The sequence below is a fragment of the Wickerhamomyces ciferrii genome, contig 00007, assembly GCF_000313485.1.
Source record: "Wickerhamomyces ciferrii WGS project CAIF00000000 data, strain NRRL Y-1031 F-60-10, contig 00007, whole genome shotgun sequence".
Lineage (NCBI taxonomy): Eukaryota > Fungi > Ascomycota > Saccharomycetes > Phaffomycetales > Wickerhamomycetaceae > Hansenula > Hansenula ciferrii.
In genome coordinates this window covers 66047-91890 of record NW_011887733.1, presented here as the reverse complement: position 1 = coordinate 91890, position 25844 = coordinate 66047, and the positions used below count along the sequence as shown (strand labels likewise).

Sequence of the window (25844 nt, the reverse complement as noted above, 5' to 3'; positions counted from 1 at the left end):
CCTTTAATTAAACCTAGTTCTCAAGTATTTTCTTAGTAAATCAATGGGTATAAAAGAATGGTTATAAAGGAGCTCGGAATTCATCACTTTTTTGCTGCGAAAACGGTACCTCGGAACTGAAACACCCACCACACTTTTTGCTTTCGAGTATAAAAGAAGCTGAAATTCTTTTAAAAGAGCAATTACTCAAAGTTTTATTGGTTAATACTTGATCCATGTTAAAGAATTGTCAATTACAAACTCATACAATGTCTTCTATCTTCTCAAGATTCGCTTCATCTAGAACCCAATGGGTTCCTTTCGCTGTTGGTGGTGCTGCCGTCGCTGCTTCTTTGTATTACTCAACTACTGCTAGAGCTCCAGTTGCCAATGAAACCCCAGCTGCTTTCAAAGGTGATAACGAATGGGTTGATTTAAAAGTGAGTATTTTGTAAAAGGGATGTATCAATTGGTAAATCCAATTGAGTAATTCAATTGAGTTCTATAGATTCAATTACTAACACGTTCTCTCTAGTTGATCAAATCCGTTGAAATCTCACCAGATACCAGACATTTCTATTTTGCTTTACCTTCAGCTGATCAAGTATCAGGTTTGAAAACTGCTTCAATGTTATTAGGTAAATACGTTACTGAAAAAGGTAACAATGTCATTAGACCATATACCCCAATCTCTGATAATGATCAAAAAGGTCAAATTGAATTTGTTATTAAAAGATATCCAACTGGTAAATTTGGTAACCATCTTTTCTCCTTAAAAGAAAATGATACCGTTACTTTCAAAGGTCCAGTTAGAAAATGGGAATGGACTCCAAATCAATTTGAAAATGTTACTTTAATTGGTGGTGGTTCAGGTATTACTCCATTATGGCAAATCTTACATGAAATTACCAAAAACCCAGAAGAAAAAACAAAAGTTAACTTAGTTTATGGTAATAAAACTCCAGAAGATATCTTATTGAAAAAAGATTTAGATGCTATTGCTGAAAAATTCTCTGACAGAGTCAAAGTTCATTATTTCGTTGATAAGCCAGTTGATGGCTGGAAAGGTGAAACTGGTTTCATCACTAAAGATTGGTTATCAAAGAATGTTCCACATCCAGATAACTCTCACCAAGTCTTTGTCTGTGGTCCTCCACCTTTATACGAAGCCATCTCTGGTAACAAAGTCTCCCCATCTGATCAAGGTGAATTAACCGGTGCTTTAAAAGAATTAGGTTTCACCAAAGACAATGTCTTTAAATTCTAAGCAAATTTAATGATTCAAAAAGAAAAAAACACACAATTGACTAGATGTTAATGATTGTTTGTACTATGATATTATTATACAATATATACGAAATATTCTGATACTTTAAAATTTCATTTGTAGTGAATTTTTCACTTTTTCAATTAATAGTTTTGTATCTCGAAAAAATTATATCGGGCTTTAAAAAGTTAACTTCACCAAACATTTTATATAGTGATACGATAAAGAAGGACTCAAAACTCAATCATAGAACCTATAGCTCACTTGAAAAATGTCACAGACTCTTCGAATCGCAGTGGAAGGATGCTGTCATGGTGAATTAAATCAAATTTACGCTCGTATCAAAGCTTTACCTTATGAAAAATGGCCTGAATTACTTATAATATGTGGTGATTTCCAATCAATAAGAAATGAAACAGATCTCAGTGCAATAGCTGTACCTGATAAATTCAAAAAACTAGGAGATTTCCAAGATTATTATAATGGTTCTAAAAAAGCCCCAATTCCAACAATTTTCGTTGGTGGGAATCATGAAGCTTCAAATTATTTACAAGAATTACCATTTGGTGGTTGGGTAGCTGAAAATATTTATTATTTAGGTAATTCAAATGTCATATGGTTTAAAGGGTTAAGAATTGGTTCTATATCAGGGATTTATAAATACCATGATTTTTATAAACCTCATGATGAAAAGTTTCCATATAATGAAACTTCTAAAAGATCTGTTTATCATGTTCGTTTTGAAGATTTTTTAAAATTAGGTTTAATTCAAAATTTAAATTTAAATTGTTTTATAAGTCATGATTGGCCTGAAGGTATAACTTCAAAAGGTGATGAAAAAGGTTTATTACGTGCCAAACCGTTCTTCAAGAAAGATATTGAAACAAATTCTTTAGGTTCAGTCCCGGCTAAATTGTTATTGAATAAATTAATGCCTAATTGGTGGTTTAGTGCTCATTTACATGTTAAATTTGAAGCAACTGTGGAACATCCATTAAATAATGAATCAAATATTAAAAGAAAGTTGAGTAATTCCTCAGAAGTTGATCATCAAAAGAAAACAAAAATTAATAATGAAGAGATTGACTTGGGAATAGATGAAGTGGAAGGTAATAACGATGAAATATCATTAGATTTAGAAGATGAGAAACCAACTACAAAACAATTAAATGAAATCAAATTAGATCTTGATGATGATGAGATTACAACCCCAATAGAGCAAGAAAAATCATTTGCTAAAGGATTTTCACAAACAAATTTCTTAGCTTTAGATAAATGTTTACCAAGACGTCGATTCCTTGAATATTTAGAAATTCCAATAACAAATGATCATCCACATCATTCGGAGGCAAATTTTTATTATGATCCTGAATTTCTAAAGATAAATAAATGGTTTGAAAATAATTTTAGGAAAACTGAAGTATTTAAAGATCTTAGAATGAGAGATTTTAATCAAAATCTTATTGATCAATTATGGAAAGATATAAATGATGTGAAGATTAATGATGAAAGTTTAGAAATACCCAAGAATTTCAAAGCTACTTTGGAAAATCCTTCAGAACAAACAAAATTATTTAAAGATAAATTCTTATAGGTTAATATAAATCTACATGATCTGAATTATTTTTAATAACGTATGTGCATTTTAAATATATATAAACAGTATAGATTAATCCTTAAACGGTATAAACTATATGAAAAATAAGATAATATAAATATGAATATTGATGATGAGTTTCTTAATGACACTTGAATCAGAATTTGTTTGTAAACTAGATGACATTAATATATATGACTATTTAAACTTTTTATGAATTAAGTGATATGAGTTAAAATAATTATTAAAAGATATAACTAAAGTTAATTAACTATATTAATAAATTGATTATGATGATTTGAAATGAAATGAGTTTTGGAAATTTTTGTTGCATAAAAAGATCTAATAAGATCTAATAGCTGGTGGAACTGATTTACATTCATTTTCATCTAAAGTTTTAGAAATAACATCTCTATAAGCTAAAGTGGTTGGAGCACCACTTTCTTTTTGCCATGATAAAGTATGTTTCATCCAGTTTTCATCATCTCTTGTTGGATAATCTTCTCTAGCATGAGCACCTCTTGATTCTTTTCTAACAACAGCAGATTCAGCAGTTTGAACAGCACAAGTTAACAAGTTTTGTAATTCTAAAGTTTCAACTAAATCTGAATTCCAAATCATTGATCTATCAGTTGTACCAACTTGTGAATAAGTTTTATCAACTCTATTAATACCTTCAACACCATCTTCTAATGATTCTTGAGTTCTGAAAACTGAAACATCTCTTTGCATAGTTTTTTGCATATCTAATCTAATTTCTGCAGTTGATTTTGGACCAGTTGCAGTTCTTGCTTTATCTAAATTAGCAACACTTTCAAAACCTAAATCTTTTGGTAATTCTCTATGTGGTAAACCTGGTTGTAATGAATCAGCAATAGTTAATGAAACAGCTCTACCGAAAACAACTAAATCTAATAATGAATTAGCACCTAATCTATTAGCACCATGAACAGAAACACAAGCAGCTTCACCACAAGCTAATAAACCTGGAACAACTTTATCATTACCATCTTCATCAATGGTGACAACTTCACCATTCCATTTTGTTGGAATACCACCCATATTATAATGAACAGTTGGTAAAATTGGAATTGGTTCTTTTGTAACATCAACACCTGCGAAAATTGCAGCAGTTTCAGAAATACCTGGTAATCTTTCTTTTAAAACTGGTGCAGGGATATGTGATAATTGTAAATGCATATGATCTTTTTCTGGACCAACACCTCTACCAGCTCTAATTTCCATGGTAATAGCTCTTGAAACAACATCTCTTGAAGCTAAATCTTTAGCATGTGGAGCATAACGTTCCATAAAACGTTCACCTTCAGAATTGATTAAATAACCACCTTCACCACGAGCACCTTCAGTAATCAAACAACCTGAACCATAAATACCAGATGGATGGAATTGAATGAATTCTAAATCTTGTAATGGTAAACCAGCTCTTGAAACCATAGCATAACCATCACCGGTACATGTATGAGCTGAAGTACAACTGAAATAAGCTCTACCATAACCACCAGTGGCAATAACGGTTTTATGAGCTCTAAATCTATGTAAAGTACCATCTTCTTCATTATAAGCCATAACACCAACACATTCACCATTATCCATTAAAAGATCCATAGCGAAAAATTCAATAAAGAAATGTGTGTTATGTCTTAAAGCTTGACCATAAAGGGAATGTAAAAGAGCATGACCAGTTCTATCAGCAACGGCACAAGTTCTATAAGCTTGACCACCTTTACCAAATTCTTTTGATTGACCACCAAAAGCTCTTTGATAAATTCTACCTTCTTCAGTTCTTGAAAATGGAACACCATAATGTTCTAATTCAATAATAGATTGAGGAGCTTCTCTAGTCATATAATGGATAGCATCTTGATCACCTAACCAATCTGAACCTTTAACGGTATCATACATATGCCAATGCCAATCATCTTTGTGCATGTTACCTAAAGCAGCGTTAATACCACCTTGAGCAGCAACAGTATGTGATCTAGTTGGGAATAATTTTGAAATACAAGCAGTCTTATAACCAGCATTAGCTAACCCGAAAGCAGCTCTAAGACCAGCACCACCAGCACCAACGACTAAACAATCATATTCATGATCAATGATGTGATATTGGTCAGCAACACCTTTAGCAGCATTTTCACCACTTATATCATCATTAACACTGAAAGCATGTCTTGTGATGGCTGAAGTAGAGAATTGAGCTCTTTTAGTTTGTTGTAGTAATCTTCTACCTGATTGACGTAGAGAGAGCATGTTGTGATGTGTTCTTTTAAATTAATATGGGGATGTTCTATATATTACTAAAACGTTCAATCAAAGTTCTTTTCCAATTAAATTTTTATAGGTAGCAAGTATATCTGGGGTATAACAAAATCAAACAACTCAGGTACCTTAACTTTATGAATTGTAACTGATCTGACGTATCTATGAAGAACCACTTGATGAACTAATAAATCTAAACAATGAACCTTGAACAACAAAAGAAAAATCAAAAGATTAATTAAAAGAATAAGATTTTAATTGAATTGAACTAAAAATTTGATGTCAATAATCATCAACTTTTCAATTTTTCGTGAATCAAAATAAAGTACGCCAAATTACACCGTTCGGTTCCTTTGCGGGTCCGGGATTGAACCAATCACAAACGAGGAATTAGCAAAACTCAAGTCATCGATCCCGGGGAAGACAGGACGGGCGGCTAGGGAGAGGAGCTAGAGGGCGAGACATTGCACTTTAGGCAGAGGTTTTAGACCCATTAGGTAGAGAAGGATTAATCTTAGGCAGAGAATACAGCCAAAGTGAAAACAATTCTCTCCCCGGACGAAGTCAATTGCAGCCTGGACACTGGACAGTAGAAGCGAGACACTGGACAGCGGATAGCATTTAATCTGGTGAGTAATATGGACATATTAGTGGACGCTTGTTAATTGAAGTTGTTAAAGATCGATTAATGTATAAGTAATGAATCAGAAATCATAAAAACATTGGTCCAAATGTCCAAATATCCGGTGTAATTCCTAGCAGATCATGATTCATCTCAATTCTTGTTCACAGTGCACCTTTGTGAATTTATCCGATGGGCCTTTTAAAAAGTTGAAAATATTTAAAAAAAAAATTAATTGAACAGTTGAGGTTTTGACAGATCTTATTTTCAGTTACGAGGGTTTAAAAATCAGCTGATGCATCACATGACTATCCTCGGAACTTTTCAAGATCACTGGTTTTTTGCCCTGGTGCTTATATTGTACGTAAGTAAATTTTTTCTAGTATTCAATGATGATGATGAGATTTTAAAATGTAAACATAGAGGAAATTGATATACGAAGTACATTAGTTTAATAATGTTTATTTTATCAAGATTATCAGACCTTATACGGATTCCACCAGATCAATTCAATAAAGAACCTAAAAAGGCATTATTAAATGAATTACATAAAAAATACTCAAATAAAATTATACAAAATTTAGGTTTTGTTGTATCTGTATGGGATTTAATTAAAATTGATGATGGTTTATTAAAACCTGGTGATGGTGGGAGTTATATCAAATGTATTGTTAGAGTTATTGTATTTAGACCTTTTGTTGGTGAAATTTTAACAGGTTGGATTGATAAATGTACTCCAGATGGTCTAAAAATTAAAATGGCATTTTTTGATGATATATTTATACCGAAAGCAGCATTATTTGAAGGTTGTGAATTTAGTCTTAATGATAATGCATGGATTTGGAATGCTGATGGTGCTCAATTATATCTTGATGTTAATGAAAAAATAAGGTTTAGAGTCGAGCAGGAAATTTTTAGAAATGTTAAACCGAAGGGTCCAACTTCAATAGATGGTACCGTGATAACTAATGATGATGATGAAGATAATGATAATGAAAATGCTGAGAAACCTTCAAGTTATGCAATTTTAGGAAGTTGTCAAGCTGATGGTATGGGTCTAGTTAGTTGGTGGGATTAAATAACATCTACAAATCAATTTTTAAGCATTAATGTACATTATATTTATCATATCAATAAACCTCTTTAAATCAAGATTAATTATATTGCATGTAACGACTTGTTGAACTAAATTTCAAATTACCTTTAATAACTTTATCAACAGCAGCTAAGAAATCTTTTTCAGTTGCAACTTTTCTTCTTTCTCTAATTGCAAACATACCAGCTTCTGTACAAACTGATCTTAATTCTGCACCTGTTGAATTTGGACATAATCTTGAAATTAATTCCCATCTAATATCTCTTTCTACACTCATTGCTTTTGAATGAATTCTAAAAATATTTGCACGACCTTCTAAATCTGGTAAAGAAAATTCAACTTTTCTATCAATTCTACCAGGTCTTAATAATGCAGGATCTAAAGTATTTGGTCTATTTGTAGCAAACATAACTTTAATATTACCTCTTGCATCAAAACCATCCAATTGTGTAATTAATTCCAACATGGTACGTTGAACTTCATTATCACCACCAGCACCATCATCAACTCTTGCACCTCCTACTGCATCAATTTCATCAAAGAATATAATACAAGCTTTTTTAGTTCTTGCCATTTCAAATAATTCTCTAACCATACGAGCACCTTCACCAACATATTTTTGTACTAATTCTGAACCAATAACTCTAATAAATGTTGCATCAGTTCTATTTGCCACAGCTCTTGCACATAAAGTTTTACCAGTACCTGGAGGACCATATAATAATATACCCTTTGGAGGATCAATACCTAATTTAACAAATCTTTCAGGTGATAATAAAGGTAATTCAACAACTTCTCTTAATTTTTCAATTTGTTCTTTACAACCACCAACATCACTATAAGTAACATCTGGTTTATCTTCAACAGTCATCATAGTAACAGAAGGATCAATTTTTGGAGGTAATGGTAATTGAATTTCATATTTTGTACGATCAACACCAACTCTCATAGCTTCTTCAATATCAGTTGGTGAAACTTTTTCACCTAATGCAACAACAAATTTAGCAATCTGTTTAATATTTATAACATATTTTGATTTATCTTCACCTTCATCACTCTTAATAATCTTGGTACATCTAGCAACTTGTAATGGTTGTTCTTGTTCCATTCTTTGTCTATCAGCTGCAACATCCCATAAATGTGGTGGAGCTAAACCTGTATTACTTTCTTTGACACCAATTTTTTCTTTAATTTTACCCTCTAGAGTCTTGATATCTTCTTCAACTTCTTTTATCTTCTTAGCATATGGTGCAACACCCTATAATAAAAGTATTGTTAGTATAGAATTTCTCATAAAATTGGACAATTGATGTTAAATCTTTAATTGCCACCATATATCATTAACACTTACATAAGTACGTAAAACTTGAATATCCCCTTCACTTAAAGGAATAATCTTATCATCTTGTTTTTGTTTGTCTTCCTCCACTGGAGCTCTGTATTTTTCCCAATCTGCTTTTGGTGGCATCTTATTATTATTTGGTTGTAATTGAATTAAATATTAGTTTTGGCACTTGAATTGTGTGCTTTTGATCTTTGTTGATGGTTTTCAAAAATCGAGATTAGAGGCAAAACGAGAATTCGCGAAGAATTATGGAAGATGAATATTGGTATGGGACACAAACATATACGTATTAATGTCAACTAAATCAATTTTGTATTGCCTTTGGTTATTCTACTATCCATGTTTATATCCACATCAGCTATATTATAACGTTTATATACTTTTATATTTTTTTTTCGGTTTTCAAATCGAATCTAAACCCAGTCAGAAATGGTCAAGAATGAAATGTAAATCATAATAACAACACCAAAAATTGTAACCAAGATATCTAATCCTTTTCTAAAATGATTATCACCAGTTGTTGGTAAATGTAACAATGGTGGATAGATATAAATCAATGGGATACATGCAAAACAACCAATGATTGAAACAAATCTATCTAAATCACTTGCACCAGCCCATGAAATTAATGCAGTACCTAAGACAACTAAAATTCTAAAATAATTTTTACGCCATTTAATTTTATCATCAAATTTACCAGATTTTTCAAATAATCCATTTTCTAAAATTCTTATAGCTGGGAATAATTGTAATGGAGTTGATAATAAAATTGCTGTAGCATAAAGAAATTGTGAAATACTAACAAAAATACTATCACTTGGGAAATTTAATAATATAACAGTTTCTGTCTTTGTACCAAATGCAAAATATCCAATTGCACCTATAGTGATGAAAACAACAGTTGCAGTAAACATAACAAAGAATAAAATAGTTGGGAATCTTGATGGTTTTTGCATTGATTCTTGAATTGGAATTAATAATCCAATACCTTCATATGTGAAAATTGCAGTTCCTACAAACACAGTCCAACTATCTGAATTAAATAATTGAACATCTGCAATACCTTCATGAATAACAACAAAACTGCAATAATAATAAACATAAATCAAACCTAAAAAGATGAAAACATCTGCAATAAGCGCTGTACCTGATAACTTATTAATTTTTCTTGTTAATGATAATGGAATAAACACCAAAAGTTGTATGAGAATATAAAATTCCATTGAAAAATGCTTGTCAGCAACCGAGATGAAAAAAGCTTGTAAATTAGTTGCAGTGAAAATAATATAAGCTGCAGCAAATCCAATTTGCGATGCGACGATAGAAAATAAAATTGAAGCTCTCATATGTTTACCATATAATTTCCCACCAATATCACCATAACTTGGAATATTTAATTTTTTCTTAACTTCAATTAATTGATTAAAACACCAGAATGATAAAATTGAAAAAAAAGCTAATGAAGTACTTGCAAATGCCCAACCACCATTTTTATAACCTCTTGGTAAAAATAAAACACCAGTACCAATGAATGCTTTTAATAATAACAAGACAGCTTTTGTTGTTGATGCCTTATGTGGTTCATTTTTTCTTCTTGGTCTTCTTGCTGGTATTAATAAAGATTCTTCATCATGACCTTCGGTATCACTTTCAAATTCATCACCATCACCTTCATCATCGTCGTCTTCTTCATCTCTTAATTCTTCACCTGCGAAATGACCATATAAAGTTAAGAATTCAATGAAATTACTAGTTATAAAAGTTGGAGCATTTCTTTGATGACCATTTGAATTTAAACCTTGTCTTGAAGCTTTTGTGACAAGGAAATTTCTTCTAAACCCACCTGGGATTCTAATATCTGAAACATTAAAATCAGGTTCAGTAATTGAACCATGCACGGAACCTGAGAAAGATTGAGATCTTCTTCTTAATCTTGGATCATTATTTGTATGTTCTCTTTGCCAATTATATAATTCACGACTAATATCACCACCTTGTAATTGTAATGAATCAAAATTTTCAGTTGATCCATTTTTACTTAATGATGGTGCATTATGGGTTGTTTCTCTTGTATGGATTGAACTTGCTGCGTCTGTATCGTTGACTAAATGACGTCCAACGATATCAATAGTTGTTGGATCTGGATTTTGAACATCAATTTCTGGTGGAGGATTTGAATTTGAATTATTAGATTGATGTTGTGGTAAACCATTTTTCAAGAAATTTGCTTTTGTATCAAGAGATGAAGGATTTGAAAATTGATTTGAATTTCTATGTTGTCTTGAAGAAACAGGTCTTTGATCATCATTATATTGATCTAAAATTGAATTATTGTTTTTATATGAAGAAGAAATCATATTTGCTAAGGCACTTGAAGAAGAACGATTTTGAGATCTAGCACTCTTATAAGACGAAGCAATATCAGTCTCTGTATGTTTATCTTCGAACCCACCTTCGATTTTATTAGTTATGGAAGTTGATGGATCACCTTCTTGTTGATCAGGATTTGTGAAAACTGAAGATTTTCTAGTGAAATGTTTTGAACTAAAATCACCAATCTTAAAACTATCTTCATTTTCATGATCTCCATTCTTTTTTAATGAAGCTGATAATGAACCTGATATCTTTACAGGTTTTAAATGATTGTCACTTGGTGAAACCATGGTTGATATTGGAAATTCTGGGGATAGAAACACACAGTTATTTATAGCAAATAATCAGCACGAGTCCAATTGGAATACTTCTTTCTCAAAATAACCAATGATATTAGCTCTATGATTAACCAGCAGTTGTATACAGATCACCAGCACAATACCCTCTGCTTTGAATCCAAGTTCAAGCTATAAGTCGTTGTTTGTTTTGAAATTGATTGTGTTTTTAGTTTTCTTGCAGCGAAAATAAAATTGTTTTCTCGATTTCGATCCACAGTGGTAAAACAATACAACCATGAATAAATGAAATACTTATGATGTCTTTGATCAGTGGAATTATAAGATAGAATGATTTGAAAGTAGATAGATAGTATTATTAGTGTGTTGTTATCTCTAATGGTCTTTCAAAGCACTGGAATACCTTCAATTTCCACTGAGTTCTGGTTCTTTTTGCTTCCTTTGGCATCGATTCACATAGTGCACAATAGACAATGCGATTGGAGATTCATCACCAGTTGGTGGGTATCTACTATACAAGTTTGAATTCTTGGAAATGAATAGATCCATTGTATTCAGACTCTCTTAACCACCGTCAAAATCACCAAAACCACACTCAAACCAACCTCTTATTACCTTATTACCACTGCTTAATGGTTGTGTTTGGTGATCCTCAGTGCTCGCAACCGTTGAAGAGATGAGCTCAAAGGAAAAAAAAAATTTAGACACTTTTCACTCTTAACATGCACGGTCTAACACATCCATTTCATAACCAACTCACACTATAAACCATGTCTACTAGAAAATGGGTGGATAAGAAGAAGGGTAAAACCTATAAGGTCGTCTACAGATCCCATGATGATCCTTTATACCATGATGAAGACGCTTCAGAACATGTTTTAGTTGAAGTTAATAATCCAAAACAAAAAAAAATTAAAACTAAAGCTCAATTAGAAGCTGATTTACAAAATGAATCAAATGAAATAAGGCAAAATGAAGGTGAAGCAGCGTTATATGGTATCACTTTTGATGATTCTAAATATGATTATATGCAACATTTAAAACCAATAGGTACCTCTGGTGAAGGTGTTTTCATTCCAAAGAAAACTGATGAATCTAAGCCAAAGAATAAAGGTATTGTTTTCAATGATGATTTAGAATTACCTGATGAGATGTTTGCATCTAAAACCAAGATTAAAGAAACTTATGAAGATCAACAAAATATACCCGATGAAATTGCTGGTTTCCAACCTGATATGAATCCTGCTTTAAGAGAAATTTTAACTGCTTTAGAAGATGAAGCTTATGTTGAAGAAGATGATGATATTTTCCAAGATTTATTACAAGGTGGTGCTGAAGAAGTTGATGAAAGTGATTTCGAAGAACAATTTGATGAATGGGATATGGATAATTATGAAGATGAATTAGCTCAATATGATGATGAATCTAAATTTACTAAAAATGATGATCAAGGTTGGGAAGCTGATTTTAGAAAATTTAAAGCTGTAAATAAAAATAAAAAAAATGATTGGGATTCAGATGATGAATTTGATGAAGATGAAGAAGATGTTGTTCCAGATTTACCGACTTTTGATAATTCTAAAAATTTAACCAAGAAACAATCAAAACGTAAACAACGTCAAAAAAAAGGTGCAATGACTGATACTTCAAGTTTTTCCATGTCAAGTTCTGCATTATTTAGAAATGAAGGTCTTACATTAATTGATGATAAATTTGAACAAATTTTAAAAGATTATCAAAAAAATGATGAAAGTGATGAAGAAGAAGAAGAAAAACCATTTGATATGCAAACTGAAAGACAAGATTTTGAAGATATGCTTGATGATTTCCTTGATAATCATGAACTTGAAGGTGGTCGTAGAATTGTCAAGAAGAATGAAGAAAGAGATCGTTTGAAAAAAGCTGCTGATAGTGCTTCAAAGGGTAAATTAGCTGCTAAAAGAAAGAAAGAAAGAGCAACAAGAGGGTTTATCTAAAGGTTTTGGTAATTTAAAGATTTGATGTTTGTGTTTTGGGATTATAATATAATATAAATCATTGATATAAAATCAAAAGATAAATTGTAGTTTTAAAATTAAAATAAATATTTCAAAATTCGCGAATTCGTCAATATTAGTGTGTGTCCCATACCATCTCATCTCTAAAAAATTTATTCCAGTAAAGAAAAAAAAATTGAATATTGTGTGAAGAAAATGTAAGGAACAAATAAGATAGATATATATCATAGTTATTCCATTGAATTAATATACTGATAAAATGGCTAAGAAGACACTTGCTGAACAAATTGCTGATTTGCAAAAACCAGCAAACCCAGATTTCGATATTGAAGATGCTGAAAGAGATGATGTATTTAATCATGATGATGAAGAAGGTGCAAGTTTAGATGAAGATGAAGATGATACCAAAAAAACTGAACATTATGTTAAAGTTGGGAAGAGTAAATTACGTGATCATTCTGTTAATTTAAAAGATCAAAAATATACTGGTAAGGCTAGTAGTAGAAAAGATATTTTTGGTGATGATGAAGAATCAAATGATGAACAAGAAGATGATGAAGAAGAAAGTGAAGAAGATGATGAAGATGAAGAAGAAACTGGATCAGAAGATGACACTACAAACTCAAGAAATGGTAATGGATTCATTGATGATGAAGCTGAAGATGATGAAGATGATGACAATGAAAGTGATAGTGGTGTATCGTTAAGAGCTGATTCAGAAGATGAAGATAATTCAGATCAATCAGTTTCTCAATCTGAATCTGAATCTGAACCAGAAACTGATGTTGAAGATGTTACATCCAAAAGAGAAAATTTGAAAAAATTAATGGCTAATGAACGTAAACAAATTTTAAATAGATTATCAACATCAGGTCAATCAGATGCTTTAAAAGGTTATGCAGTTATTTCTCAACAAAAATTATTTGATAGTATCTTAGATTCAAGAATTAAATTACAAAAAGGTTTAACAAGTTCAAATTCATTACCTTTAAGTAATGAAATTTTTGAAGAATTCCAAGAAGATAACACCCAAGAATATTTATCAAAAACTGAAGATTCATTACATAAATTACTTGATAATATAATATCATTAAGAACAAAAATATATAATAAAGAAAAATTAACAAAAGAACCAGTTGCTTTCAAAAAATCCAAGAAAAGATCATTTACTGATTATATTGAAGAAACTGAAAAATTAGATAATATCTTGAATAAATACAGAGGAAATGTCTTGACAAAATGGTCTCATAAAGTTCAATCAGCTTCTGGTGCTACTGCATTAAATGCATCAAAATTCAAAACAATTAATCAAAGTGCAGCTCAACAAGTTGATTTAACATTAATGGACATGGATAGATTAGTCAAGAGAACACGTTTAAATAGAAGAAATATTAAACCATTAGGATTCTCAGAAGAACAAGATGAAGATGAAGATGATGAATATAAAACTTCCAAAACTAAATCAATTGATAGATCATTACAAGAAGATGAAAACATTTTCGATGATGAAGATTTCTATAGAGTTTTATTAAATGATTTAATTGATAAAAAAATCTCAGATTCAAATCCAACAAATGGTCTAACGATTCAATTAACCAAAAGCAAAATTAAGAAAAATGTTGATACAAAAGCATCAAAGGGAAGAAAATTAAAATATACAGTACAAGAACCAATTCAAAATTATGAAGCTCCAAGAGATAAATTTAAATGGAATGATGAACAAATTGATGAATTTTGTGCTGGGTTATTAGGTCAAAGAGTTAACTTCAATGAAGATGATGAAATTAGAGAAAATGATGAAGATGATGAAGAAGATGAAGGTTTAGCTAATGATGATTTGAAGATTTTTGGTTAGAATAGAGAAATCTTTGTCCTCGAATATATTGATTAACTAGGGCTGTAATAATAAATATAATTTGCATAGAGATCTAGTTATTGTAGCTACTGATATTTCGTATTTATTGAAGCTAGCCAAATCATTGGTATATTATACAACTACAAAGGTGTAAAATAATCTGGATCAACTTCTAGTTATTATTTATTAATACATTTCAATACGCTCAAATAATATTATGATTATTCATATGAAGTAACAAATGATGAAACTGTACTATCATCATCAATCAGAACTTCATATTCATCTTCATCTCTATCCAATGCTTCTTTTAAAATTTGATCCCAATTAGATTTATAAACATAAAAAGTTTCACTAATACCCAAGATGAAAACACCCATCATTAAACCTAACCACAATCCAGTAATTTCTAATTCAAAATAAAATGCAAATAAATAAGAAAAAGGTAATGCAACACCATAATATGCAATTATATTTAAATAAGATCCAATTTTTTGACGACCTTGAGATCTTAAAATTCCTGCAGATATAATATTAAAAGTATCACCAAATTGATTAAATGCTAAAATTGGCATAGATTTCACTGATAATCTAATAACTTCATCTTCTGATGTAAATAATAAAGTTAATGGATATTTCAAAGAAGTTATTAATATAAATGATATCAAAGCTGTGAAAGCTGCAACTACATATGCAATTCTAACACTAACTCTTGAAGATCTTTGTGATCCCATACCAACATAAATTGCAACTCTTGTTGAAATAGCACATCCAATGGCAAACGGGAATTGATACCAAAGTGAACCAATGTTTGAAATGATTGTTTGTGCAGCTAATGATTCTGTACCGAAATAACTAGCCATTATAGTTAAAACTTCAAATGATAGATATTCAGATTCAATCATTATAAGCCCTGGAATAGCTAAATTTAACATCGGTTTCCAATGTCTAAATGCTCTTTTGGATAATCCGTTCCAACATTGTTTACCATCAACAAAAGCGACATAAGCTAATAATAAGAATGCCATGATCCAATAAGTTGCAACTAAAGCATATGGAGCACCAATAAATCCCCAATATTTAATGAAAAAATAATTTAATAAAATATTCAAAGGCATACAAAAGAATAAAACATATGTTGAAGCATGAAATATTCTTTGGGATTGTAAAAATCTTTTACCAGTTTCAAAAGCAATAAGACCAGGTGTACCAAAACATAAAATTCTTAAATAAGGTTGAGTTAAATCTAATAAATCAGCTTCTGCAACAACATGTTTCAAAATATGTTTTGACCACCACCATGTACCCATGATTGGTAACAATAGTGTGAAAATCATTGCAGTACATCTTTGGAAATATAATCCAACTTTATGATATTTTCTAGCACCAAAAGCTTGTGAACAAAAAGTATCAAGTGAGGTGGACATACCTTCTATAACAGCCATACCACTAATATTGAACACCAAGACAGCAAGACTAGCTGATCCTAATTCTCTACTACCTAAATGACCAATCATGAATAATGAATTAACAGCTAATAAATATTCAAAAAATGAAGTGACACATAATGGGGTTGCTGAACGAATAATATTAATAACTTCATCTTTAACCGTGACAGGAATTTCATCGTCTTCACTAAATATACTATCTGTATATGAGCTTGGTATGGAAGCTGAACGACCATCAGATTCATAGTGTTCATAAGGATCATCTGTCTCATTTTCAGAAATGTTACTATCTTGATCAGATATGGCTTGCAAGGTTTGTTTATGGCGACCCCTTGGTGCTATTCTTGTAGACCCATAACTTGAACCTGGTTGGGATTGATTCAAACTTGATGACGCTTCCTGTTGAGAACGTAGTAGCCTGGATTGATGGTCTATTGATGAATTACTATTCCTTCTTTGCAGAACCATCTTATCTTATGGGTTATAATCTAAGGGATTGTGATGTGATTTTCAAATGTGGAAATGTCGTGAACTAGTGAAGCAAATGATGGTGTTGATATAACTGGTGGTTTATATATTGAATTACTTGTTTCCATAAACCTTGAGGCAAGATAAATACTGAACAAACTTCTTGAGAAGTGAACTGTTTTTGAAATTAGAAGCTAAATTTAGTTAAAACTTATCAGTAAAATTTGTATGCGCGAACGCCGAAATATCTTGTGAGTCGCGACTATTGTTAAATAACTTTATATGAAATAACTAAATTATATAATTTACATAGCATCATAAATCATTGATATTACTGTCATGTTTCTTACTGTGTATCATTGTTGAGCCCAAATTTGTATATACCTTTTGCTACAACATCAGGTATTCTTTCCCCATTTTTGCTAGTTTCCCAGCGTTTCAAATGCATGTTTATGAGTTGAGCTAACGGTTTCAATTGGTTACCTTCTAGTTCTTTTCTCTTGTAAAACCACCAGAAGAAAAATTCTCTAAGGGTGATTGGAGCTGTAGTGGTATGTTGAAATTCATAATAGTTAAATTTAATATCACCTGAAAGGGTATTCAAAAAGTCCAACTCAATGTATAAATAATCAAATCCATCGGTAACTAAAATATCACCAACACCTAACTGAATTTGACGAATTAAAAAATAGCACAAGAATGTGTTTGCCCGTGTAAAGTCTGGAGAATCCCCAGTGAGCTGATTTTTGACTAATTGATATAATGTTTCAATATCATTTGGTGAAATAATTTCAATTATCCATCTCCTAGCAGCATCTGTAGCACTACCAATGAAAATATCCTGTACCCCAACCTCTCCCAATAAGCTTGATCTCATTACATTATTCCCCAATGGGTGATATTCAAAAAAATCATCTGTTGCTACTGTAAATCTTTCAATCATTCTAAGTGTATCATTGAAAATAAGATTAAATCTTTGAATACAAGGTTGCAAAACTGATTTCAAAATTTTTATAAATTCATTTTTATGCCTTTTATTGTAATTGGACATAGCATTTCCGGTTGAAAAGTTAATGGAATCACATAATGCCTCAGCCAATTTTTGATTTACATGCATACCGATATAACTACTCTCATTTGTGTGCTTATGCATCAAACCAGGAATATCCCCCTTAATTGTTTTTAGTCCATGTTCAATAATAACTTTTAGATCTTCATCATAAAACGAAGAACTTTTAGCAATGTAATTTTGATCAGCATTTGAGTGTCTAAAATTAAGGTAAGGTTCATTATAAAATTTTTCAAATCCTGTTAGATCATCAATATTGTCATCTATAACTACTTCTTTATCTCCTATCTTGGCCTCTGTCAATTTGAGGTAAAACTCGATAAAAGCAGAGCCATTTATCTTTAACAAACTTTCACCTAGCTGATAAGAAAATATACCAGCTTCCAACAAATCAGCTTCAGTTAAATCATCTCTTATTTCAGGGTCAAAGAAGTCTCTCCAGGTTTGGAAATCTTTACTAGGGAACTCAATTGCGTTGTACCCAAAAAGATTTTGGAAACGTTGAGTGAAAAGATCTATGGAGATCTTGTCTGAAGTATAAGCAACCATACTGACGAGCAACGAGCAGTGAGGATTACATTGTTCAATTGTTGAATCCTTCTTCCTTATTTTGGTATTTATATATATGCTGCGCTTAACGATTTAATTCCGCGAATGTACTTGTATTTTTATATTGAACTAACATACTTTTTACGATATAGATGAATGTTAGATTTTTCGAAAGGGTGAACCATAGTTGCTATGTTGGAAGCATTAAGGTCTTCAGAGGATGTGCTGGTATTGAATCCAAAGCCTCAGTTTGTTATCAAGACCAAATTGGCCGAGGATACGGTGAATCCCAAGAGAGTGAAAGGTACCAAAGTCTTTTTAAACATATGTTCAGATGATCAAGTTCCATTACCAGAAGTTGGTTATGATCCACGAGTTATATATCCTATGATTATGGATAATAAATGGGAAATACCCATTGTTACATCTCAAGAAAGAGTTGATAAGGATAAAAAGGGTCAATTAGCTTTTGTTTATGATTGTATTGTTAATACTAAAGCTATAAGATGGATTCAAATGGATAAAGAGTTGAAAGATATATTAGTGGAGTGGAGTTTAGAAAGTGTTGAACTTCGATCAAAGATCTTGTTATCTAGAGATGATATTGCATTACCAAAATTGACTTCAAAAGGTGAAGTACAAGAACTGGAAGTACTTAGATCCGATTTGGACATTAATAGATTGAATAAAGAATTTGAAAGAGTTAGTAATCTTCAAACAGAACCACAGTCTATATTAGAAGCAAGAAGAATAAATGAAGATGAAATTGATGAAGCAAGAGATCAAATTGATATTTTCAACGTTCAGTCTAAACCAATAGATAAAAGTAATGAATCGAGTACAAAACCTTTAATTCAAGAAATTACAAACATGTCAATCCGTTCACCACCAAAACCTAAATCACCAGTTGAAAGACCACAATTGAAATACTCCACAACTATGCATAAGATTGATACGAATGGATATAAACTAAAAATTGAAATCAAATCCCAAAATGATTCATCATTAGATTATGAATTAAATTTAGATACTGAAACAAATACAATAATACTGAAGAACCTTAATCCAAAATTCACAACTAAAAAAGATCTTGAATTACCATTACCACTTATTTTCACAAATCCTGAAATCAAATCATTTTTCGTGCATGAGGATTCTACACTAGTATTATTCATAAAATAGAGAATCTATAATTATTATATATTATGTATTAATGTATGAGATTTTAACTCAACTTTATGCACTACCAGCTAAATTCAAACTTGATTGTGTACTTTCCAATACACTTGGTGGAAATGCCAAATTATCTCTATGAGCAACATATTCAGAATCAGCATAACCCAAAATTTCTTCAATTTGTTGACTATGACATCCTTTAATTTTTTCAATTTCAATAGATGAATAATTGACTCTTGCTCTACCAATTTCAGTTAATGGTTTTGATGTATCTAACTCCCCATTTGATAATCTATGACCGGCCTTAACTGAGACACATTCATGATCATGGAATGTTCCAACGACTTTAATGATCCCCACTGGTAATAATCCAGCTTTATTACTTCTTGTTAGGGCATTATGTGCACCTTGATCTATTATCAATGACCCATGAGATTGTAAGCCGTGCAACATCCAAAATTCTCTGTTTTTGACATGTTTATCTCTACCAATGAATCTTGTATGTAGTGGAACGTTATTTAATTGTAATTCTTTCAATTGTTCAATTTGAATCACATCATTTGATAATTCTTTACCATTATCATCAACATGATCAACATCTTGGTCTTGAATATGTTTCACAATGGACCATAGATTTTCTGGTTTTTGACTCTTCATTATAATGGTTGTTGTTCCTGCTTCAGTAGCTAAATCTGCTGCAATAAGTTTTGTGGTCATACCACCAGTACCAACATCACTACCACCACTTTCAGTATTAACTTTGATATCGTTAACATCCTCCACTATCAGAATTGGTTTAGCATCTGGATTTGTTCTTGGATTATCTGTATATAAACAATCAACATCAGTCATAAGGAATAAATAGTCTGCATTGATTAAAGCTGAAGTTATAGCTGACAATGTATCATTATCACCAAATTTAATTTCTGCAACTGATAAAGTATCATTTTCATTGACAATTGGAACAACACCCATAGCTAATAATTCATTCATTGTATTTTGTGCATTCTTGTATTGAGTCCAATCTGAAATATCATTTCTAGTGATTAAAATTTGTGCAATTCTTTGATCTAATGATCCAAATAACGCATCCCATCTACCAATCAATTTACTTTGTCCAATGGCTGCTAATGCTTGTACTTGAGATAATTTCTTTGGTCTCTTATCTAGACCCATTGTCTTCAATCCAACAGCAATACCACCAGATGAAACAATCACCACTTTATGACCAGCCCTTCTTAATTTAACCACTGTCTCTACGATGAGAGACATTGTAGATAGTTTTGGTTCTTTAGTTTTCTCATCAACTAGAGAGGATGTCCCTAATTTAATGACAATTGTATATGATTTTGGCTTCCCCATGATGGATATGTCTATGATCAAAAACTTTTAGTGAGATAGCACAGTTTCAAAAGCCAGTTCTCAATAGTTTTCTAATGACCCATAATTAATTTGGCTATGACGATTGGATTTTTCATTATCTTGATGACTCGCGGATCTAAAAATCAGAGCCAAACTTTACGATTTGAGGGAAGAAAGACTAATTTAAAGCTGAATTTCTTGAATAAAAACACTCTCTTTACTTAATACTTGTCCAAACTTAGTAAATATCAATTTTCAACTCGAAATTCCCAAAGAATACATCATAAAAGTTGAATTACTTATTGTAATCTGCCAATTTCTACCGTGTCTCGTTGATTTTTTCGAGATTCGTAAGCGATGCTCTTCGAGAAGTGAAAGATTATAAACTTAAAGGCAAAATTATAAAAAGTACCATCTGTTGATTTTTGCTTTTATTACATATTCTCAAGTGGTTTAGCAGACTAAAAAATGTTGAGAGCTTTGAACCAGAAGATCTCTCTTCAAGGGGTCCGCAGAGCATCCACTTACAATCAAACCAAAGCATTACGTCGTTATCCAATAGGTCAGACTGTTCATGGGTTTGAAATTAAAAGAGTATTACCAGTTCCTGAATTATCATTAACTGCTGTTGATTTTGTACATAATAAAACTGGCTCAAATCATTTACATATTGATAGAGATGATCCAAATAGTGTTTTCTCTATTGGGTTCAAAACAAATCCTCCAGATAAGACTGGTGTCCCACATATCTTGGAACATACTACACTTTGTGGATCTTACAAATACCCAGTTAGAGATCCTTTCTTCAAAATGTTGAATAGATCATTAGCTAATTTTATGAATGCAATGACTGGTCATGATTATACTTTCTTCCCATTCTCTACAACAAATGATAAAGATTTTGAAAATTTAAGAAAAGTTTACTTGGACTCCACATTCAATCCATTATTAAAAAAGGAAGATTTTTTCCAAGAAGGTTGGAGATTAGAAAATGAAGTTGTTGATGATAAGACTTCTCCATTGACTTTCAAAGGTGTTGTTTATAATGAAATGAAAGGTCAAGTTTCTAATGCTTCATATTTGTTCTATATCAAATTTCAAGAAGCTTTATACCCAAGTTTAAATAATTCTGGTGGTGATCCAACTAAAATCACAGATTTAACTTATGAAGATTTATTAGACTTCCATCAAACAAATTATCATCCTTCAAATGCCAAAACTTTCACTTATGGTTCATTACCAGTTACTGAAACTTTAGAAGAATTAAATAAAGAATACTTAGTATTTGGTAAAAGAAATGTTAAAAATATTGTTAAACAACCAATCACTTTGAATGAAAACAAAAATATCAGTGTTGAAGGTCCAGTTGATCCAATGGCTCCACCTGAAAAACAATTGAAAGCATCTATAACATGGCCTTGTGGTAATCCTGAAGATGTTTATGAATCATTCTGTTTAAAAATTTTATCAAACTTGTTAACTGATGGTCATTCATCACCTTTATATAAATCATTAATCGAATCAGGTCTTGGTGATGATTTCTCTGTTAATTCAGGTATGGACTCTACAACTGCGGCTAATTTTTTCACAATTGGGTTACAAGGCTTAAAATCTACTGAAGAATTAGAAAAAGCCGTTAATGAAGTCTTGATTAAACATAGCGAGGAAGGTTTTGAAGATAAGAAAATTGAAGCTATTATCCAACAATTAGAATTGAGTAAAAAAGATCAAAAGGCAGAATTTGGTATGAGTTTATTATATTCAATTTTACCAGGTTGGGTTAATAAAGTTGATCCATTTGATGTTTTAGCTTGGGAAGATATGATCGTACAATTCAAACAAGATTATGCTAAAGGTGGATTATTTGAAAACCTTATTAAGAAATATTTCATTGATAAACCTGTTTTCAGATTTGAAATGAAACCAAATGAAAAATATGATGAATTAGTTAAATCTGAAGAAGCACAAAGATTGAAAAACTTAGTTGAAGAATTAGATGAAGAAGACCGTGATATTATCTTTGAACGTGGTCAACATTTAGCTAAACTACAAGGTGCAGAAGAAGATTTAAGCTCATTACCAACATTGAGAGTCAGAGATATTCCAAGAGCTACAGCTGTTAAACCTGTTCAATTTTCAGATGTTTCAGGTAGTGAAGTTCAAAAAAGAATCACAGATACTAATGGATTAACTTATTTCAGAGGTGCTCGTGATGTTAATATTCCTTATGAATTATATCCATATTTATCATTATTTTCAGATGCTTTAACTAATTTAGGTACAGAAACTCAAAGTATGGCAGATATTGAAGATCAAATCAAATTATATACAGGTGGTTTAAGTTCATCAGTCAGTGTTCATTCATCACCAATCGATCAATCTGCAAGAATAAGCTTCAATTTCAATGGTGTTGCATTAAATCAAAACTCTTCACATATTTATGAAATTTGGGAAAACTTATTATTGAATACAAATTTCAACAATAAAGAAAAATTAGCCACTTTAATTAGATTATTATCATCAAATAATATTAGTGGTGTTGCTGAAGGTGGTCACTCATATGCTAGAAACTATGCCGGTGCTTCTGTATCAAGATCAAAAGCTATAAGTGAATCATTGAGTGGTATTGATCAATTACAATTTTTGAATAAATTGAACACATGGATTCAAGATGATACTTTATTCCAAACTAATATTATTGATAAATTGAATGAATTAAAATCTTACTTAGTCAACTCTGATGGATTAAGATTTTCCTTAATCTCTGATAAAGATTCAATTTTAGAAAATGAAAAATTAATCTCATCATTCGTTTCAAAATTACCATCAGCAACTAATAATCAAGGTTTAACCGCTTCATCAACTAATGAATACCCATTAAACGCATCATCTAAATCATTCATCAAATTACCATTCCAAGTTGGTTATGCTTCATCTGTTGTCAATGGTGTTCCATATGTTCATGAAGATGGTGCCAAATTACAAGTTTTAGCCAATTTATTAACTTTCAAGTATTTACATCGTGAAATTCGTGAAAAAGGTGGTGCTTATGGTGGTGGTGCTGCTTATAGTGGATTAGATGGTATTTTCAGTTATTATTCATATAGAGATCCAAAAGCATTACAAAGTCTTGATACTTTTACTAAAGCTGGTCAATTTGCCTTGGATAATAAATGGACTGATCGTGATTTAGAAGAAGCCAAATTAACTATTTTCCAAAGTATTGATGCCCCAGTTAGTATCAAAGCTGAAGGTCAAGCATTATTTAAAGAAGGAGTTACTGATGAAATGAGACAAACAAGAAGAGAACAAATTTTAGATGTTGATATTGAAGATTTACAAGAAGTTGCTGAAAAATATTTAGTCAATGGTAAACCAAGTGTTGCCGTTGTTGGTAACGATCCAGGTGAACAAAAAGACTGGAATACAGTTGATCTTGGAGTCTAATCTAATGGCATTTCTTCAAACTTGTAAATAGTAAAATTCATAATAAATAAGAAAATGTGAACTAATTTTCAGCTTATATGTGTAGTCCCAAATTAAGTAACTTTCCTAATTTGGTATTTTTACAACTGTTTTTTGTCGCGTTTTTTTGTCGATTTTTTTCGTGTTCGTAGCAAACTTTTTGGCGCTTTTTCAAAGAAAAGAACAACAAGATCAAAGCGTCAAAGTTGAACAATTGGAGTTGAATTGATCCAACAAACTTTGCTGTTTATATCCCAAAGATGAAAACTCAATCATTCTTGTTATTTGTGCTCAGTTTAATCACCAGCGTTGTGTCCTTGCACTTTGATTTGGATGCTGCTGAATCTACCAAAACACCATATTGTATACGTGATTTCGTCAGTGAAGGTCAACTAGTGGTTGTAAATATCCATTCATCAGGTTCAATTGGTGATGGTCAACAATTGAGTTTCAACATACATGATAGTGTTGGTAATGAATATCGTAAGAAAAAGGATTTTGCTGGTAATGTTAGAGTAGCATTTACTGCTCATGCTTCAGCTGCTTTTGATGTTTGTTTCCATAATGTTTTACAACATCAAGGTAGAAGATTATCAAGAGAAATTGAAGTTGATATAGAAGCTGGTTCAGCTGCTAGAGATTGGAATGCAATTCAAGCTGCTGAAAAATTAAAACCTGTTGAAGTTGAATTAAGAAAAGTTGAAGAATTAACTAATGAAATTGTTGGTGAACTAGAATATTTAAAAGCAAGAGAAGAAAGATTAAGAGACACAAATGAATCTACAAATAGAAGAGTTAGAAACTTTTCATTTGTTATCATTATTTCATTGATTGCTTTAGGTGCATGGCAAATCAATTATTTGCGTAACTACTTCAGATCAAAACACATTATTTAAGGCAACAAATGTTTTAAAACAAAAAACACAACTCAACTGTATAATATACATCATTTTAAATTATTAAAGAAAACCATGTATTCGTTTCACCAGAAGACTAATAGTTCAATTCTCCTAACTTACCTATAGTATAACAAAAATCAATAAAATTAACATGAACACTTTGTCCTTCAGTTGCTATTGCAACCATATCTAATAATAAAGAATCATTTATACCAGTCTTCACATCATCACTAAGTTCTTTAATGTCTTTGAAATCCAAACTTGTTTTCATATCTGAATTTTTTTGTAAAAGATTCCAATTTTCCAAAATTATATCTTTATGATCTCTAAATAAGATTAATTGATATGATCTGTGTAATAATTTATCAAAATCAATAATATCTGTACCTTCAATAGATAATTGATTTGGTTCGATTCTTTTGTTGCCAATGATGAACTTCTTGGGTATTTTCAAGTCTCTGTAAAAAGATGGTAGATCTTTAACTTTCATATCATCTTCTAAAGAGTATGTAGTGAATGCTTCTAAGATTTCATCTTCAATTTCTGGAGGTATAGATTTAGCTTGTGTGAATTGTTCCAATGTATTTTTGTTCACATAGCTCTTCTTTTTGGCCTTTTAAGTGTTAGTACTATACTAGATACCAAATCACAAGGCAATTTACTCACCATTTCCTCAATCAAATCACCAGTAAACCTTTACA

The 25844-nt window shown here is 31.1% G+C and overlaps 15 protein-coding genes across 15 annotated transcripts; 8 read left to right on the top strand and 7 right to left on the bottom strand.

Moving 5' to 3' along the window:
* Nucleotides 1-248: 248 nt before the first annotated feature.
* MCR1 (cytochrome-b5 reductase) lies at nt 249-1246 on the top strand (the record flags this gene model as incomplete). The annotated part of the gene is made up of 2 exons (XM_011278943.1): nt 249-423; nt 543-1246. 2 exons carry the CDS (start codon nt 249-251, stop codon nt 1244-1246), a joined length of 879 nt encoding a protein of 292 aa, XP_011277245.1.
* Nucleotides 1247-1517: 271 nt separating this feature from the next.
* DBR1 (RNA lariat debranching enzyme) lies at nt 1518-2840 on the top strand (the record flags this gene model as incomplete). Its single annotated transcript, XM_011278942.1, has 1 exon — nt 1518-2840. One exon carries the CDS (start codon nt 1518-1520, stop codon nt 2838-2840), a length of 1323 nt encoding a protein of 440 aa, XP_011277244.1.
* Nucleotides 2841-3185: 345 nt separating this feature from the next.
* Nucleotides 3186-5114, bottom strand: SDH1 (succinate dehydrogenase flavoprotein subunit SDH1; the record flags this gene model as incomplete). The annotated part of the gene is made up of 1 exon (XM_011278941.1): nt 3186-5114. The coding sequence occupies one exon, from the start codon at nt 5112-5114 to the stop codon at nt 3186-3188; it is 1929 nt and encodes a 642-aa protein (XP_011277243.1).
* Nucleotides 5115-6202: 1088 nt separating this feature from the next.
* RPC25 (DNA-directed RNA polymerase III subunit RPC25) lies at nt 6203-6823 on the top strand (the record flags this gene model as incomplete). Its single annotated transcript, XM_011278940.1, has 1 exon — nt 6203-6823. One exon carries the CDS (start codon nt 6203-6205, stop codon nt 6821-6823), a length of 621 nt encoding a protein of 206 aa, XP_011277242.1.
* Nucleotides 6824-6899: 76 nt separating this feature from the next.
* RPT1 (proteasome regulatory particle base subunit RPT1) lies at nt 6900-8309 on the bottom strand (the record flags this gene model as incomplete). The annotated part of the gene is made up of 2 exons (XM_011278939.1): nt 6900-8099; nt 8193-8309. The coding sequence occupies 2 exons, from the start codon at nt 8307-8309 to the stop codon at nt 6900-6902; spliced, it is 1317 nt and encodes a 438-aa protein (XP_011277241.1).
* Nucleotides 8310-8599: 290 nt separating this feature from the next.
* Nucleotides 8600-10849, bottom strand: AVT3 (Avt3p; the record flags this gene model as incomplete). The annotated part of the gene is made up of 1 exon (XM_011278938.1): nt 8600-10849. The coding sequence occupies one exon, from the start codon at nt 10847-10849 to the stop codon at nt 8600-8602; it is 2250 nt and encodes a 749-aa protein (XP_011277240.1).
* A 776-nt stretch (nt 10850-11625) lies between these two features.
* On the top strand, nt 11626-12831 carry LTV1 (ribosome biogenesis protein LTV1; the record flags this gene model as incomplete). Its single annotated transcript, XM_011278937.1, has 1 exon — nt 11626-12831. The coding sequence occupies one exon, from the start codon at nt 11626-11628 to the stop codon at nt 12829-12831; it is 1206 nt and encodes a 401-aa protein (XP_011277239.1).
* Nucleotides 12832-13111: 280 nt separating this feature from the next.
* On the top strand, nt 13112-14707 carry BFR2 (rRNA-processing protein BFR2; the record flags this gene model as incomplete). The annotated part of the gene is made up of 1 exon (XM_011278936.1): nt 13112-14707. One exon carries the CDS (start codon nt 13112-13114, stop codon nt 14705-14707), a length of 1596 nt encoding a protein of 531 aa, XP_011277238.1.
* A 221-nt stretch (nt 14708-14928) lies between these two features.
* On the bottom strand, nt 14929-16623 carry BN7_377 (MATE family efflux transporter; the record flags this gene model as incomplete). Its single annotated transcript, XM_011278935.1, has 1 exon — nt 14929-16623. The coding sequence occupies one exon, from the start codon at nt 16621-16623 to the stop codon at nt 14929-14931; it is 1695 nt and encodes a 564-aa protein (XP_011277237.1).
* Nucleotides 16624-16969: 346 nt separating this feature from the next.
* On the bottom strand, nt 16970-18241 carry BN7_376 (uncharacterized protein; the record flags this gene model as incomplete). Its single annotated transcript, XM_011278934.1, has 1 exon — nt 16970-18241. One exon carries the CDS (start codon nt 18239-18241, stop codon nt 16970-16972), a length of 1272 nt encoding a protein of 423 aa, XP_011277236.1.
* A 192-nt stretch (nt 18242-18433) lies between these two features.
* On the top strand, nt 18434-19423 carry PIH1 (Pih1p; the record flags this gene model as incomplete). Its single annotated transcript, XM_011278933.1, has 1 exon — nt 18434-19423. One exon carries the CDS (start codon nt 18434-18436, stop codon nt 19421-19423), a length of 990 nt encoding a protein of 329 aa, XP_011277235.1.
* Nucleotides 19424-19477: 54 nt separating this feature from the next.
* Nucleotides 19478-20779, bottom strand: PRO1 (glutamate 5-kinase; the record flags this gene model as incomplete). Its single annotated transcript, XM_011278932.1, has 1 exon — nt 19478-20779. The coding sequence occupies one exon, from the start codon at nt 20777-20779 to the stop codon at nt 19478-19480; it is 1302 nt and encodes a 433-aa protein (XP_011277234.1).
* A 468-nt stretch (nt 20780-21247) lies between these two features.
* On the top strand, nt 21248-24226 carry CYM1 (pitrilysin family metalloprotease; the record flags this gene model as incomplete). The annotated part of the gene is made up of 1 exon (XM_011278931.1): nt 21248-24226. The coding sequence occupies one exon, from the start codon at nt 21248-21250 to the stop codon at nt 24224-24226; it is 2979 nt and encodes a 992-aa protein (XP_011277233.1).
* Nucleotides 24227-24504: 278 nt separating this feature from the next.
* ERV25 (Erv25p) lies at nt 24505-25140 on the top strand (the record flags this gene model as incomplete). The annotated part of the gene is made up of 1 exon (XM_011278930.1): nt 24505-25140. One exon carries the CDS (start codon nt 24505-24507, stop codon nt 25138-25140), a length of 636 nt encoding a protein of 211 aa, XP_011277232.1.
* A 97-nt stretch (nt 25141-25237) lies between these two features.
* RAD33 (Rad33p) lies at nt 25238-25812 on the bottom strand (the record flags this gene model as incomplete). The annotated part of the gene is made up of 2 exons (XM_011278929.1): nt 25238-25704; nt 25779-25812. 2 exons carry the CDS (start codon nt 25810-25812, stop codon nt 25238-25240), a joined length of 501 nt encoding a protein of 166 aa, XP_011277231.1.
* Nucleotides 25813-25844: the final 32 nt, after the last annotated feature.